Below are 18,317 nucleotides of genomic sequence, written 5' to 3'. Positions count from 1 at the left end.
ATAATTTTCATCCTCAAGGAACATACCATCTACTAGTGCCAAAATGATGTACACAAATAACTATATAATGCTGAAAGCATGAAGTACCAAAAAAAAAAAAAAGACCCAAAAAATACTGTTTTAGGAAATTAGAAGATAGACATTGGCTTTTTACTAGAAGAATTAATTAAGAAAGAGTTGATAGGCAAGTACTGGAGCTGCTATGAATGAAAATTTAGGCTTTGGCCGTACAGAAAAAGGAAACTAGTTAGGCCACATGAATAGTAAAAGCCAGAACAACTTATGGCCACATTCAGAGAACACCACTCAGTCAAACAGAACCAGAACATAGGATACATGGCAGAGAATATTGAGATAGAAAGTAGGAAAAATATATTCGAGTCAGATTTTGTATGGTTTTAAGCTGTAGGTTAAAGAGTGGTCAATGGGAAAATAGTGATGATTTTTGATAGAGGCAATAATGTCAAAGTTGTTTTTTTTATAAACTGGCAATTAAAAGAGACTAAAGGCAAGATTATTTATGAAATTACTACAAACACCTAGCGATAATGAGAATGGAGACAGTAAGTCAGGGCTCTGATATGGTAAAAGGATACAGAAAATAAGAGAGAAGGAAGAGGGGAATCCCTGGGTGGCTCAGTGGTTTAGTCGGCCTAGGGCATGATCCTAGGGTCCCGGGATCAAGTCCCACATCAGGCTCCCTGCATGGAGCCTGCTTTTTCTCTCTGCCTCTCTCTCTCTCTCTCTCTCTCTCTCTCTCTCTCTCAATCTCTGTCTTTCATGAATAAATAAATAAAATCTTTTAAAAAGAGAGAGAGAGAAGGAAGAATTAGAAATAATGAAATCACAAAATTTGTTTTCAGCACCCGCAAAACTCTTCCCTGAAAATCTTGCCTCCTTCTTTTTTTTCTTTTTTAAAGATTTTATTTATTTTTTCATGAGAGACACACACACACACAGAGAGAGAGAGAGAGAGAGAGGCAGAGACACAGGCAGAGGGAGAAGTAGGCTCCATGCAGGAAGTCCAACATGGGACTCAATCCCAGGTATCCAGGATCAGGCCCTGGGCCAAAGGCGGTGCTAAACTGCTGAGCCACCCGGGCTGCCCGCCTCCTTCCTTTAATTTCCTTCTTACTCTTCACTAGAGGTAAAATAGGTAGCATTTATTGAGTACTATGGTACCAAGCAACTGTTATGAATATATTAACTTATGGCCTCCTTAACTTTAGAGTTAACTACTGCAGGTATTCCCATTTTACTGATGAGGAAACAGGCTTGGCATGGTTAATCAAATTATCCAAGGTCACAGGGTAAGGGACTGGATGTTAGCCAATGTCAATAATCATTAAAGTGTTACTAATGGAATCTCTCATAGAGATAACTATATTTTTGAAAGAATCTCAAAGATAAAAAGATCTTCAAAATCTGGCAGAATGGATCAATATGAAGGAAGTGACAAGGCAGATACATGAGTAGAAAACTGCCTAATCATAAATTCAATTGGTTAAAGAGAAGTTTTCCTCCCAGTGGACTCCTACTACCCATTGTTTACTGCCAAAAGACCAACATTCTCAACCACTATTCTTTAAGGTACACCGAGTCTCATATTATCTTATACAGACTTGTAGTGGACTTAATAAACTTAAAGATACTGACCATGTATTAGCCTCTGAATTGACTGAAAAATAATAGGCACTGAATGAATGAATGAACACTGAATGAAATCAACTTAGGTGGTGGGCTGCTTCTGTCTCTCCTCCCTGGCATAGTGTGACCAACATCATCACAAAATTCATCCCACATTTGGAACAATTTCTCCATGTCCCACCTTGAATATGATGAAACCTCTCTTCTGATTCTTTGCTTTCTTTCCAGTTTCTGACCTTAATAATGTCTAGATTATCTGTCAACACCCTCAATTTGTAAAGACCAAGGAAAAACAAATGGTTAGCCCCATTTACATTAGAAGAGGTGTTTCTGAGATCCCTGGGTGGCTCAGCGGTTTAGTGCCTGCCTTTGGCCTAGGGTGTGATCCTGGAGTCCCGGGATCGAGTCCCGCATCTGGCTCCCTGCACGGAGCCTCCTTCTCCCTCTGCCTGTGTCTCTGCCTCTCTCTCTCTGTCTCTCATGAGTAAATAAATAAAATCTTTAAAAAGAAGAAGAAGAAGAAGAAGGAAGAAGGAAGAAGAAGGAAGAAGAAGGAAGAAGAAGGAAGAAGGAAGAAGGAAGAAGAAGGAAGAAGGAGAAGAAGGAAGAAGGAAGAAGGAAGAAGAAGGAAGAAGATTTCTCCTAAATCCTATGACCTTTCCAAAGGTTCCCTAACCCACTGACTCCCTCTCCTCATTTATCAAGGAAAGGCTTTACTTTCCAAGGGATCCAACAGTACCCATGTGCAATCATGACAGGATTCTCCTTTGCTGGACTATCCAGTAGGCAGTGAAGAGGATTTGAAAGACGGGGCCAAGTCTCCAATGCTCTCAGCTTTGATTTGTATATACTTTCCCAGAGAAACAATATACTAGTAGTTAGGCCCTAGGTAGCCCTGCAGAAAAGTCTATTCAACCTCAGTGCAGTTCTAACTGTAATAGCACAACAGCAATTACATTTTATGTTTTCATTTTAAATATACCATATTTATGCCATATTACAGACTAAATAGTTGTTTATGGTTAATTCCGGTTAAAAGCATCTCAGTATCCATAAAAGGAGGATGAATTATCATTAGTCTTCCAAGTATTAAGCAGAGCAATAAACTGCTGGGAATCAAACTACACTAAGTAGAAAGTTAATAAACATATTATAATTAAAAGCAACATACACTTCTATAATTACCAAGATAAAACAAAAAGAAAAACAAATCATTAGGATTTGGGATCCAGTTTGCTTTTAGGGAAGAAAAAAACTACTAAATAACTTTTCAAACTTCGGATAACTTCAAACTAGCCCTGCTACTATTTAAGAAAATATAGCTTAAAATTATACTATAGTTCAATCTTAATATATGAATACTTGCTACCTCCTTAATTTAGAGTGTGGAGCACATTTTGATAGCATTCAGTTGAAAAGAATAGAACTAAAACGATCTGGTATGTCTCTCTCATCAAAAGTGCCAAATCTAAATTTGTTCTTCACATCAAACAGAAATTAAATTTTATTCTTTTTAGACACACGCCATCGACATTTGTAGACACACCCTATTTAAAACAAATCTGATGTATGCAAATGCAGATTTACACAAAGAAACAAATTACAGGCTGATTATTCACTTCACAAAGGATTCACAAAAGAAATCCCTTTAATAGTAGGTTTGCCAGTATACTTAAAATATAGTTAAATTTCAAAAGAAATCAATTTATAAACAACTTTTCAAAAATATAGTACAAAAGTAGTTATAAAGTATCAAGCTTCAGAAACTTCTATTATTACAATGTTTTTCCTAAAAGCTTGACAAATCTAGGTGAAACAGATTAAATACAATAGCTGAAAATGGCATAGAAATGTATATTTTAAATAGTTCTTAAATATATACTTTTCTAACTATCCTAGTAATAATTAAACTACCAAATTCTTCTTTAAAATTACATGCAGAGACTAGTAAACCATAGTCAATATGGCTAAAGGTGACCCAAGAAACCAAAGAGCAGAGTCTGTTTTGCCTTCTTTATATAAGCCAGAAGTACAGAAGAAGAAAAGATCAGATATCCCAATCGGCATTGCAGTTTTTATTTTGTTTCTCCTTTGCAGTGTTCCAAGTGCTCTGAGATGTAGAAGACAATCTCTGGGAAAAGGAAATCCAAATTTAATGATTCAAGTATGGAGATTTTTTGGACCAACTAAGAGGGAAAGATCCTAATGCCCCCAAATGGTCATCACTGGCTAAATTTCTTCCTGTTCTACTCAGAGTTCCACCCTAAGATCAAATCCAAAAACCCCAGCACGTCCACTGAAGACCAAACAGATGTGGAGTAATCTGATAGCCAAAAAAAGCAGCTTCACAATAAGACAGTGAAACTAAAAAATAAATAGAAAAAGAATTTAGCTAGTGTGGGAAAATTTGATGGTACAAAGGAGATAGCTTGTTGTCTAAAAAAAGAAAGAAAAGGACGAGGAAGAAGGTGAAGAAGGTGAGAGGAGGAGAGGGAAGTGTTTGGGGAAGAGAGGAGGATAGCAAAAACTGAATATCTATCTCCACATGAATTTCAGAGTACAGAAAACATGGTTATAAACGTCTTTGAGGTGTCTCTGCCCTCATTAGATTTAATTACAAAACTAGAATATAATCATACTGCAGTTTCTAAAAACATCCTAGAAATATTAAGTGATTTACCATGAATGAAGTAGTGAAGGGTTTTAGAGCACTCAGACACTATAAGAAAGTTATACATATTTCCAAGTATTTTTAAATTAGTTTTCTCACTCTGTGCACCTTGCTCTTGGCCTTGGAAAGGCATCTAAAGATGCTCATGACATTTTTTATAAGTGGTGCTAACTAGGGTTATTGGCCAGAAATCCCAAGTTATTAATTGTATATATCCATGCTTATAAAATGAATAAGTAACACACAAACTATCGAGGCCCATGCTGGGAAGTGTGAGGCAGTGAACAAGATGCCTTTTGGAAGAGTCATGGTTTAGAATGTGTGCCGTGAAGCTAGACCCCTTAACGCTACATGCTGATACTGTTATACTGTTATACGTACATGTGCATTTGCCATGCCATCTACTGACACTTTAGTTTGGAAGGGGGAAAATTTTTTTATAAGAAATGTATGTATTCTTTTATTCAATGGAATAGTTTTTAAACAAACTGTAGACCTCTTCACCTTAAGCAAAGAGTCACTGCACCAAAGCCCAGAAACCTTTGCTACTTACATAAAATTAGCAACATTCTGCAATTTTTCATTTGTTTATAATGATGGTATTTTTTTTAAGAAAAATACACCATGTGGGTATAGGCATTTAAAATCTATTCATAAATAAAATCTTAAAAAAAAAAAAAAAAAGAAGAAGAAGAAGAAAGAAAGAAAAAGAGAGGCCTAGTGGCTCAGCGGTTGAGTGCCTGCCTTTAGCCCAGGGCGTGATCCAGGGATCAAGTCCTGCATCTCTGCATGGAGCCTGCTTCTCTCTCTGCCTATGTCTCTGCCTCTCTCTGTGTGTCTCTCATGAAGAAATAAAATCTTCAAAAAATAAAATAAAAAATAAAATCTATTCAAATAAAACATAAATATTTGAGTGTTTGAGACCATAGAAGTCAAAATGCAGTTTATTTTGGAAATGCTTCCAAGTTCTAGTGACTTAGGAGAAGAGCAAAAACTTGTAAATAAGAGAAATATGATCCTCCCTTAGGAATCAAGCTAATTAAATCAACACACCATGGGAAGTATCTGAATTCTCTCAGGCCCAGATGATAATTTGGTAGCTTAATCTATTAACATGTTAATAGCAATAATAATAATGGTTTAACAGAAAATGTTTACAATGAAAATAATAAACTGTTAAGAGTCGGCAAACTTACTAATATGTGTTCAGCACTGCCCAGGAGAAAAAGAGCAGTGAAACAGTAGAACCCATGATGTTTTCTACTGTAGATACAGTGAGGCCTGATGAAAAATCTCTCACTTTCCATTATTATTTTTATTATTATTTAAGATTTTATTTATTTATTCATGAGAGACACAGAGAGAGAAGCAGAGACATAGGTAGAGGGAGAAGCAGGCTCCCTGTGGGGAGTCTCCATCCCAGAACCCCGGAATCACAGCCAAAGGCAGATGTTCAACCACTGAGCCATCCAGGTGTCCCCCACTTCCCATTATTTTAATTCCATGTTTACTAAGCAACCTTCTAAACACTAATTCCATTTCCGAGAAAGCTTAACAGAGGTCCACAATCCCTTACCTACAGTTCTGAAGTCAAGAAAGTTTCAACAAGCAAAAGCTTTTCAGAACTTATTTGGCAAGAAATTCTGATCTAAATGGATATGAATCGTTTATTTACTCCACTTAATATTAAAAGTCAAATTTACTATGGAAATATTAATGTTATTTGATTACAGGGTACCACCCCAGATTCCACTGGGGTGTTTCTTAAAATTCAGTCATATTCCTTATTACCTTTCTAAAAATTAAAAAAAAAAAAATTCTGAATTGAGACACATCTGAAAAAGAGTTCCCAGGATCTAGATATAAATATTCTGACTCCCGGAAGAGAAGAGCCCCCTTCACCAGTTTCCCACTCTCCTCCTCATAGAAATGAATATTCTGGCCTATACTTCATTATTTATAAATTTAGTTAGTGCAGTCTGATGCCAACATCTGATCATCTCTGGGTATATTGGTATAGTGGTATATAAAGTTCAATTCCAGCCCTACAAGATCAATTACTAGGAATTATAATCACAATGTTGGGTGGCACATACCTACCAGGAATTTTTTTCCTAAACCTACTGGCTTCCAAGCCACCAAGTCAACCTGTTTACCTGTCTTCCATTTTCTCTGACCTACCAGAAGACAAACCAATAGTTAACCAATCTCCCTCCCAGTCCCATCTGTCAGGCTGATACAACTCCTACAATACTTAAAAAATGTGAAAAATAAAATACTATAGATTTTTAAGTTATTAAGTAGCAATTTAATTTTGATCAAATTAAGTTACTGGAGAATCAATGAATATTTAAGTACATCTCTAGGAAATTAAGCAAGAGAAGATTCTTCATGTTGTTTAAAACAACTTATACAAATGGCCCTGATGATTCTTTTCTGATCTTGGATTATAGCACCAAAAATTCTAAAATAGGTCTTCTAGTGGTTAGGTAAAAGAATAACTAGATAAAGTTTAATTTTGAGTATACATATTTCTTTTTCAGCAATGCTTCATAGTTTTCAGTGTATAGGTTTGTACATCCTTTGCATCATCCCTGAGTATTTAATATTTTTGATGGTAAGTAGTATTTTTAAATTTTAATTTCCAAGTTTCCATTGCTAGTATATAAAAATAGTTAATTTTTGTATGCTGATCATGTATCATGCAACTTTGATAAACTAATTCCAAATTTTTTTGTAGATTCCATCAGATTTTCTACATAGATAATCATATTGTCTGTGAATAAAGACAGTTTGATTTCTTTCTTTCCAATCTGGATATCTTCTATTCCTTACTTCAGTGGCCATTTACAATGCTGAATACATGTTTAGATTTTCATTTCATTTACAGAACTTAGAAATAAATCATAAAATATATAGCTGACATTATTCATTAAATATGAAGAAGTTTAAGTTTAACCTACAAAATTTTAGAGGCCAAATTAGGAAATATATTTAGAAGGTATTTGGTATTTGACTCTTTTAATGTGTTCGCCTCAGTGCTTTATGAGACTGGTAACAAAAATAATTGAGTATATCCAACTGCATTTTTTTAAATAACATTTATTGGCTTTTCTTATAATTACCAAGGTAGCCCTGATCTTTGCAGAGAATCTGGAAAATAGGTGATTCAAGGAAGAAAATTACAATCATGCTTTATCATATCTAACCCAAAGATAAACACTATTTACATTTAATTATAACATGAACAGTTTTCCAGTCATTAATTCTTTTGAAACACTATTTCTAGCTTCATACTAACACACTCATCATATGGCTATCTATCATTTCATTCTGATTCCTGATTATTTCATTCTTGCCATCACTGGATATCTACACTGTTAGATTTGTCATTATTACCATATACATGCAGTACAATTAACATCCTTGTAAATAAATTGTAGAATGGTCTCTTACTAGATAAAAGTCCCTTTTGCCCATTCTTTTATTAAAGCTATGTTTTCCCTATCCAAGCTAATAAGCTTTTTATATTCATTCTATTAATTATATATCACATTAATTCAAAATATATTCCATTTGCCTTTTTAACTTTTTAAAAAAACCAGGAGTTATTAATTTTATGTTAATTGTAACTGTATTACAGAAACAAATAAAACGTATTTTTTTTACCCATTCTATTACTATTAAAACATATTACCCTAAAACTAACAGAAAAGATTAAAGAGAAAAATCAGGATTAGCAATGGAAAGTTTAAAATAAGTTAAGCCATTTGATATAGTTTTAACTCATCTAATATAACCGTATCTTAGAAGTAAAAGAGAACTTATCGGTTCATCCCTATATTCAAGGATAAAACATTACTTTTTCTACTGAGACCACTGAGGCCTAAATAAATCTTTCAAAAATTACCCAGAAAAAGTATGTGCCAGACTATAACAAAAGTTTAACAGTTACGTAACATCAACTTCCATTCTCATTTTATTGCTGAAGAAAATTCTTGAGAAAAAAATGTCTGGCAATAGCATCTTGGGCTAATAAACTTAAAAAAAAAGGTCATTATTTACATAATAACTAAACATTGGTTTATTATGCTAGAGGTACAGAGAATAAAAACATGAGTAAGAAGCTTCTCTTTCCCTTAGGAAAAATACAAAAAATGGAGAAGCAAATATACAAATAAATTGTAGCAAGCAAACAAGCAAAATTCAAAAGAAAAATATTGATAACCATTTTATACTGCAAAATTTTAATATGTTTTTGAAACAATTAATTTCATGAGGTAAGAACACAAGATTTTTGTCCTATGTAGCTAGCTGTGTGATACTAAACAAATTATTTTACTTCTATAAATCTGTTACTTTCTCTTTAACATGACAGAACTGGGGTTCCAGCTTAAGACGACAGGCTGTTAAAATCATAGGAGCATATTTTTTATATCCTCCCCTCCCAAAATGCCTTTAAACTGATAGTAAATAATTTTTAAAAGGAGTAATCTATAATGATTAAAAGAACAAGGATGGAGCCATTGGCAGTCAAGAGATTTCAGTGAATTTCTCAAGACAGAAAGCAGGTAGAAGAGTGAACTCATAGAAAGTGCACATACAGGGAGCGACAGCTTAGAACAAAAAAAAGAGAGAATATAGCTGAAGATAAAGCCCAAGTGCCAGAACCAACTGAACACAAACACCAGGTAGATAAGGAAATCAGGAATGAGAAGCAAATCTAAGCGTGATAATGGAAACTCTATGCCTAAGAGTAATTTTCCAATCAACAAGCCTATCTTAGGCAAAGTTCTGTTTCTTACTGCTTTACTTATAAATAGGGACAGATAACCAAAATTCACAAGATATTTGAAACATAGAAGACTTTAAAATAAAATGAAAAATGTGCCCTTAAAAAAAGAGATATGGAACAGAAATATTACTCTTTACCATAAGCCCTCCCACACTAATTTTTTAAGCAGATATTGATTTTTTAAGTACATTAACTGAAAAAAAGCATTTACTATAGCAATTTGAAGCTGCCTTTCAATTCTAATACTCTAATATTTCAGACATTTGTTCTTATTAAGCAACTGTAAAATACATTTCAAAAAATAAAACTATGCATATACAATCCTCTATCTTCTTAAATTCTTTTTTTTATCTTCTTAAATTCTATGCAAAAAGTTATTTCAAATTTTTAAGACTGTGTTAGGTATAAATATACATGTGCAGAACTGGTATTTATTTATTTATTTGGGGGAACCTGGCTGGCTCAGTCAGTAGAACACATGACTCTCGTTCCTAGGGTTGTGAGTTCAAGCCCCGCACTGAGTGTAGAGATCTATTTTAAAACTATAATCATTAGCATATTATTATACTATCACCATTATTTAAAGTCTGTAAGTTTAAATAAATTTTAAATCATTTAAATAAAAGAAATAGATCTCTATGTTTCAGTAACAACATCAATATACATAATATTGATCAAATTAGTATTTTAAAAATACCTTTTGTTATTTATAACACAAGCATTGTTATAACACATCTCATGATATCAAAAGTTAAATATTCCTAAATAAAAATACCTTAAAAGCATCACTAAAAAGCCAAATGCTTCAGAAATAGAAAAAAAAAATGTTTTATGTTCCAATGATAGTTTCATCTCCTCTCCTTTATCCTTTTTTCAACCATTAGATAAGGACCACAATATTGCTAAAAAAATTTTAAAAGGTAAAGCTTAATGTAGAAAACATACACACCATCGAATAAACCATCACAAAAACACTACATTGAGTAACCTTGCTGCATAAACAGTACAACTGAGAGGTTAACAAATTACTCCCTCATACTTGGTGGATACATTGCTCAACATATCCGATCCGTCTACTAAACAGAGAGGTAATTCATTCCTTTTCTAAAGCAAGCTAAAATACAAACTACAAATCAGAATGTTCAAAAGCAACAAAATGAGGCCCCCAAATTAGGTAAGAAAGGCATACAATTATAAAAACTGCAAAATACCCATCCAAGCCTAATTATCCTAAGTTAAGGAAACTTTAAATATAGGTGGCAGGCAAGTTAATCATACATTTTTTATCTGATGATCTACTTCAAAGTCGTAAATAAGACAAAGATATCCCATGTGAGTTATAAATGGATGGTTACATGAAATGTGAAGCACTTCCTCTTCTCAAACAAATACAGCAAAATAAAAAAAAATCAAATGTTACGTATGATGTCTAGACCATCATACAAAGAATTAAACACAAGAAGGACAAAAGAATGTTCCTTTTCAGAAGTAGCTAGAAACAACCAAATACAAAAAAAAAAAAAAAAAAAAAAAAGAAAAGAAAGAACCAACCAAATACAGAAGAAAAGAACAGTTCCAGCATTGTACTTCTACCTTCACTCTCTTAATTCCTAAATGTTAGTGGTCTATCTTCCCCCACATTTTACCCAACCTGGGCACTTTCAGCCACACCTTTGAACCAACTATAGTTAAGGAATTCCAATTCTTTATTTCCAGCCACAATCTCTCTTCTGACTATGAGACTATGGTTTCTACATTAAGCCTTACCTTTTATCTCCACTTGACTGTCCCACCAGAATGCTGGACACAAAATGTACCATACTGCACTCATTCTCCACCTGCTCCTTCTATATACCTAGTCTGATTACTGGTATGATGTTTTTAAACCTGAGAGTTATCCATTCTATTTCCTCCCCTTTTATCAATCCTCTATGGGTCCCCAAGTCAAGTCTCAGTCTACCTTATGACGGATAACACATACATCCATACTTTGCATTCTCAACACCTGTCTTGGTTCAGGCACATATATATTAGGGATTCCTACATCCCTGCTAACAGTTCTCCCTACCTTCAATCTGAAGCATTCTTCAATCATTCCTTTGTATTGCTGCTAAAGTGACCTTCCTAGAATATAACTAGAATCATTTCACCACTGCTTAAAATCTTTCAGTAATTCCAAATAAAAACCTAAAATCCTTAGCAGAATACCTCTGTAACTTTCTCTTCTTAATCTCTCATTTAAGATATTAAATTTTAAACACATCATTGCAGATCCTGGAAAAAAGTCATACTGTTTCTTACTTCAATTCCTCTGCATAGGGATCCCTGGGTGGCGCAGCGGTTTGGCGCCTGCCTTTGGCCCAGGGCACGATCCTGGAGACCCAGGATCGAATCCCACGTCGGGCTCCCGGTGCATGGAGCCTGCTTCTCCCTCTGCCTGTGTCTCTGCCCTCTCTCTCTCCTCTGTGATACAAATAATAAAGTTAAAAAAAAAAAAATATGTTAAAAAAAATGCTAGTATACTTCATGGAGATGCTCAGCATTGCTTTCTCTCCACTATTAACATTAATAATTATCTAATAAAAATTCGACAAAAGTAAAATACATATATCATTTTTTCACAATCTACGACATGGGATCAAATCAGAGTAAGCTTCACTTTTCAAATTATACCCAGAAGAACTAAAAACAAAAGGATCCTGGGCAGCTTTCTGCCTTGCCGCGCGATCGAGACCAGACAAACCAGCGGTCCGGCATGGAGCTGCTTCTCCTTGCCTGTGTCTCTGCCTCTCTTTCTCTCTCTGTGTGTGACTATCATAAATAAAAAAATAAAAATAAAAAAGCTTTAAAACTAATGTTTAAAAAAAAAAAAAAAAGAAAAACAAAAGAAACCAGGAAAGCAGTAGACATAAACAAATGGGGCAGAAAAGGAAAAACTAAACACAAGGAGTCTCTTCAGAGTGGCTCTTGAGAACTGTTTTTTACCCTTCATCTCACATTCTATCACAAATGTCTTACTTGCTATTTAATCTTCAACACATTCTAATTTTCCAGAAAATAAGTGATAAGAAGTCTCTCCACAATTGGGCAGGCAGAGAAAAAAAAGGAAATTATTACCTAAATCAGCTATTCTTCAAAACTGAGCAGTTAGGACTTTAAAAAGACCACTGATATATCCAGCCCCAATTCCACTTCTAACAGTTGCCCCCTAAAAGACTTAAGACTACAATATTTTACCAATGAGATATCAAACATTCTCTCTAACATTCTCCCAACATCTCTTTCTGAACCTACGTTTTTTTCTCTTCCGTAAGATATTATATAAATTCAGTATTTACTCTGTAAACAAGCATATGCATTTTTACCCCTAAAATGAAATACTTTCTTCTGACTTTCCCCTAAGTGGTCCTTGAACAGAAACTTCCCCAGGTGAATTGCCTTTATCATTTGCAACAGTTTTCCATGATTACAAATGAAAGGAACAGAGACCTTTCCTCCTAATGCTGGGGCCTCTATGATGTTTGATCTTTCCCTTCTCTTTTCCCCAGTGGTACCCATACCTAAGTTTGCCCCTTAAAGTAAAACAAATTCAGAATCCATTCAAGTTCATACGTAATTTTAGAAGTGTGTGAGAGAATATCAAAACCCAAAGTCCACAAAGCACAGGAAGTCCACAAGTGTGTTACTCTCAATTAGCTTGACAAAAACATAAGCATCAAGCTAGTAATACTCATGTGTGCCAAGTATGTAATCATCATTAACCAAAACAACAGAAATCCATGCCATAACTAGTAGAAACAGGTATAACATAATCATTAATTAGATGTTTTGAAGAATACGTGGGGTGGGGGAGGCCCAAAGGACCGAAGGATATCACTTTCCAGTATCACCACCCTAAGCAAGCTGTTCTCCCCTCCAAGTTATTAAAATCTTCTCTACCCTTCATCTTTGAAAAAGAGCAACTAGCTCTCTTGGCAGAACCCACTCCACACCTTGCAACTCCAAGGCTTAGACTGAGCTGCCTTGCAACTGTGAGAATTATGATTTTATCCAAATAGTTAGATTACTAGATTTAAACTAAATTTTACCCAGCTGCTAACTCATTAATTACCAGGGCTCTAGCCCCATGGAATACACTTTACTCCATTCTAAAAAATAAGTAGAAATGTTAGATCGATAATAGGGAAGAAGGGAAAAGGCTTACCTACAGAAACATTCCAATAAATAAATTCAAAAGTAATGAAGGAAATAGGAAATCACCATGAAAACACAATGAATAAGAGCAAAATCAATGATGTTCCAAAATAGTTGGCAAAATTTAAGGAGAAACAGAGTATCTGTATAGCTTCAGAATATCTCCCCCAAAAGATACACTAATTTCACAATGGCAAAGAGTAACTTTACAGTGGAGAAACTTGGCAGACATCACCTTAACTAAGTGATCACAATTAACATCACGATCAGTAAGTCATGTTGACATCATGTGCCCTTTTACAGGACAGGTTTAGAAAAACTCACCACCTTTGTTGGTATCCCTCCCACTAATGCACATCAGTCTAATCAGGAGGGAAAAAAAATCAGATAAACCCAAATTGACAATCTACAAAGTAATTTACCAATACTTTTCAAAAAAAAGTGTCAAACACATGAAAGATAAGAAAAGATTGAGAACTATCATAGACTAGAGAAAATTAGGAGACAGGATGACTAAATAAATGAGATCCTGGATTGGATCCTGCAGCTGAGTAAGAACATTAGCAGATATACTGACAAAATGTCAATAAAGCCTCCTTAACATCACTGTAGCAACGTTAATTTCTTTTTATGTCAATTTCTTATTTTTGATAACTGCATCATGGTTATGTACAATGTTAACATATGCGGAACTGCATGTAGGATGAATGGGAGGAGGGACTCAGTTCCTGTCTGAGTAACTCTTCTGTAAGTTTTAAATTAATTAAAAAAAAAAAAAGCTGAATTCCAGATACCAAGTTGCGTAGGTCAATCAACAACCCGGTTGTTTGGTTTTTTTCGTTGCATCTCTCTCCCCAATTGATTCTGTTTCTACTCTTTTGCTAAAAAGCTTCCAAGTTCTTAGACTTTAGGAACTCTCAAAGTGCCCTATTTCTTCTCAAACAGAGCTAGACTTCCTTCCTGTCCTGCCACAAACCGACCTGGCTTAAAAGATGTCACTTAAATGCCCTAACTTCTTACAGATTCACTGCTATTAGCTATTCACAAAGTGCTATTAAATGACAGCTAACTAATATTATTATTTCACAGATAAAACTAAGATAAATTAAGTGATGTGACATTTAATAAATTCCAGACTCTGAATATGAACCCAATTCTTTCAGCTCTAAGACCAAGTTACCATATTAAAAGAAATCAATTTGCATGTAAAATCCAACTTCCCTAGCTCCACGCAAGCTGATTACCGCTAACTCATGGTTTTAAAGTTCTAAATTTCACGATTGTCCTAAACAACCCTCTTGCAAGCTACAATCAAGAATTCTGAGATTCGGTGAAAAAGGCCTGTGTTCACCCTAACCATAACCTATATAATTAAAAAGAAAAAAAAGACATTGGTCTAAACCAACTTTTTAGGCTTTCCAAGCATCGCTTACGTCTGTTCTTTTACCGACACTGCTTCATGCTTTCAAACACCTGAGATGTCCCTCTAATTTCCAATTCCATTCATTTCTTGATATTTGCAAATCATAGCCAAGAGCAATTCTGCTAGGCCTCCAATCCCACGAAATACTTTAAATACCTCCCCCCACACACACTCAAAAAAAAAAAAAAAAAGGAGAGGGGGTCGTCAAAGGACTAAAATCTAATGCCTGTGTCTGAGATTTAAATGTGCAAGGAGACAGGGCAATGTAACCAAGTAACGGAACTTGAGACCCGGGAAAAATCAACTTTCATCTGACTTAAGTCTGAGCATTTTTCCCTTCCACCGCTTGCCGTTGTATCTGATATATCTCAGTCAACTGAGAACATTATAAAGACCCAAGAAAGAGGGCAGCCCGGGGGGCTCAGCGGTTTAGCGCCGCCTTCCAACCAGGCCCTGGAGACCCGGGATCGAGTCCCACGTCGGGCTCCCTGCATGGAGCCTGCTTCTCCCTCTGCCCCCCGCGCTCGCTCGCTCGCTCTCTCTCTCTCTCTCAATAAATAACAACAACAAATAAATAAATAAATAAATAAATAAATGTCAAAAAAAAAGAGCACGGAAATGTAAAAAAGCGGCAGTTATGGAAACAACCCTCAAGTCTGAAAACTGGGTAATGAGAAAACCAGTAATTCGTGAATGAGCGTTCGCTACGAGGGGCAAAAAGCTGGTGGACGGGACTTACTCAACTTTGTGACCTCCCCTCCCCCTCCCCCTCTCCCCCCTCCCCTCCCGCCTCGCACGCGCAGGAGCTCCAGAGGACGGACCGTCCCGGAGCCGCCGAGGTCACCCCGATGTCACCAGCTGCAGCCCGGAACCGGCGGGGCCACACGGAGGCACGGGTCGCGACCTCGGGAAGGGCTCCTTGGTTCAAACCAACAGGCTGCGGCTGTGCGATGCTGCGGGGCGCCCGGGGCAACCAGCGGGCACAGGGGTCTCTCACAGGGACACCCCGGGACCTCTTCACTTGCCTCCCATTCCCGCAGGAAACGCTGGGCCTCGTCAGAACCCACGGTCTTATGTCTCCTAAATTCGTCCTTCACGTATAGGTCGCCAAGGGTTTTGAGGTCTGGGGGCAGAGCCCGGTGCAGCAGCAAGATGCGCCGATACAGGGCCCGGACCCGCGAGACGTGCCCGGCCGGCATAGCGGCGCGCGCGGACGGCCCACCACCACGCAGGCGCACAGACACGAGGCGCGCCCACTGCCCCCCTTCGGAGCCGGGTGTCGGTCAACCGGAACCCGGGCGAGGAGGGCGCGCGACCTTCTTCCGGTTTGGTCCGCTCTCAAATCCGGACCTTCCGGAAACCCCGGCTGCTGTGACTGACGGGGAGATGGGCGGGTTCTTGCCCGGAGGGGCGTGGCCTTGGCGGAGGTGCGCGCGCGGCCGCACGGTTCGAGCCCACCTCGGCGCAGGGAGCGGCGAGCCCACCTCTTGTCAGCCCGCAGCCGCCCCGCGTGGTCTTTCCCATTCGTCTTACCCTTCTTTCCTGATAAAGGCTGAGAAAGCTGTCATCAAAATCGGGCTCCTCCAGGAAGCCTGCCACGGTCGGCTCCACCCACTTGGAGCGTTTTTCAGCCTTCGGTGTTCTCCGCGAGCGGTCAGAGCGGGAGTGGCACGAGGATTAATCTCTCCATCCAGCAGCCTGCTACCTACCACATACTTTGCGTCGTGCTGTGTTGCTGACTTGTACCCTGAAGGTGCAGCCTCCTTCACGTAACTCAACTGAGCCCTGAGCCAGCCAGCAGGTGTCATTAGCTCAAGTCAAGTTGGCTACAGAAGAATCCTAGGGAAACGTTTATTTTTTGAGATTTTATTTATTAGGGATCCCTGGGTGGCGCAGCGGTTTGGCGCCTGCCTTTGGTCCGGGGCGCGATCCTGGAGACCCGGGATCGAATCCCACGTCGGGCTCCCGGTGCATGGAGCCTGCTTCTCCCTTTGCCCCTCTCTCTCTCTCTCTCTCTCTCTCTCTCTCTCTCTGTGCGTGTGACTATCATAAGTAAATAAAAACTAAATAAATAAAAAGATTTTATTTATTCATGAGAGACACAGAGGAGCAGAGACACAGGCAGAGGGAGAAGCAGGCTCCATGCACCTGGAGCCCGACGTGGGATTCGATCCCGGGTCTCCAGGATCGCGCCCCGGACCAAAGGCAGGCGCCAAACCGCTGCGCCATCCAGGGATCCCACATTTATTTATTTTTTTAAGATTTATTTGAGAGAGAGAGAGAGAGAGGGCAGGGGGAGGGGCAGAGGGATAAAGAATCTCAAGCAGACTCCCCTTGAGCACAGAGCACACCCTGGAGCTTGATTTCACGACCCTGAGGTCACGATGTAAGCTGAAATCCAGAGGCGGAGGCCTAGCCCACTGAGCCACCCAGGCTCCTCTAGAACATCTTAAACGTGTCGTTTCCAGGGCCATGATTCTGGAGATACTGATTAAATAGTCTGAGCTGAAAACATAAAATCAGGACATTTAAAAAAATCTCCACCTTTTGCAAAGGTGAGAGCGAGAGTGTGACTGCTTTCTAAAGCTGGCAGCCACTTGGCCTCTTCTTTCCCACTACACCTTTGGTCCTTCAGCAAATGCTGATGGCTCCACCAGCAAAATGTATGCAGAACCGGACCATTTCTTACCATGCCCTCAAACGCAACCATCCCTCTCTCTCCAGGCAACGCCTCCTAATATTACTGTACTATTACTTCTTGTGTTTCTGCCTCCGGCCGTGATGAGCATAGGTCATGATCCACCTAAACTGTAAGTTAGATCATGTTGCTCCTCTGCTCAACAAAATCCTTCAGGAAAACCAAAAGTCTCTCTACTTCTTAGCTCTTTAAATTTTCTCCTACTGCCCTCTCCCTAGTTGGCCACACTGGTCATCTTTGGATGATACTGGCATTCTCCCAGGGGCCAGATACCAGGCATACTCCCAACTGAAGGCCCATGTGCTGGCTGTTCCCTGTAATTGGAATGCTCTGCCTCATATATATCTTTTTGTCTAACACCTTCCTTTCACCCAGCTCATTGCTTCAGATCCCCCCTAAGACGCTCCCTGGCGACCATAGTTGAAATTACATCACCATGCCAAGAACTCCCTAAAGCCCCCTCTAAGCTACATTTTTCTACAAAACACAAATTTTGCCTTCTTGCTTATTGTCTGCCCCCACACACACACACACCCTAGAATATAAATTCCATTGAGGCATTTTGTGATTTTGAGGGTGTCAAATGACTCCTATGGCCTGCTGGTGATGAAGGGGCAAGAGTATAGGAATTTACGTGATTCCCTCACAGATTTTTTTCTGTGTCAAGACTTTTTCAAAGTGAAAGAAAACACATACCCTGCTAGCAAAGGGCAGGGACTTCCTTATTTTAGTGCCCTTTCCAGGGACCACCACAGTCCCTAACAAATGGTAAGTACTCTAATATGGATTACCTTGAGTGGACTTTTTCCTTCTGCTTAAAATTTAGAAGAAAAAAATATTTGTTTAAAAGAACACAGAAAAATTTTTAAATGGATTTAATTTGGTATTA

At 37.9% G+C, this 18,317-nt stretch overlaps 1 protein-coding gene across 1 annotated transcript in view; it reads right to left on the bottom strand.

Annotated features, from left to right (window-relative positions):
* The window catches only part of SDHAF3 (succinate dehydrogenase complex assembly factor 3), a 65,926-nt gene extending 49,888 nt beyond the window's left edge, over positions 1–16,038 (bottom strand). The window contains exon 1 of the mRNA XM_055307616.1: positions 15,756–16,038. Within this exon, the coding sequence (XP_055163591.1) occupies positions 15,756–15,929 (174 nt within the window). The 5' untranslated portion in view covers positions 15,930–16,038. The remainder of the gene's footprint in view (positions 1–15,755) is intronic.
* Positions 16,039–18,317: the final 2,279 nt, after the last annotated feature.

Source organism: Nyctereutes procyonoides, unplaced genomic scaffold (assembly GCF_905146905.1).
Source record: "Nyctereutes procyonoides isolate TBG_1078 unplaced genomic scaffold, NYPRO_anot_genome, whole genome shotgun sequence".
NCBI lineage: Eukaryota > Metazoa > Chordata > Mammalia > Carnivora > Canidae > Nyctereutes > Nyctereutes procyonoides.
The sequence above is the reverse complement of the archived record's forward strand: the minus strand, read 5'-3'. Positions and strand labels throughout refer to the sequence as shown.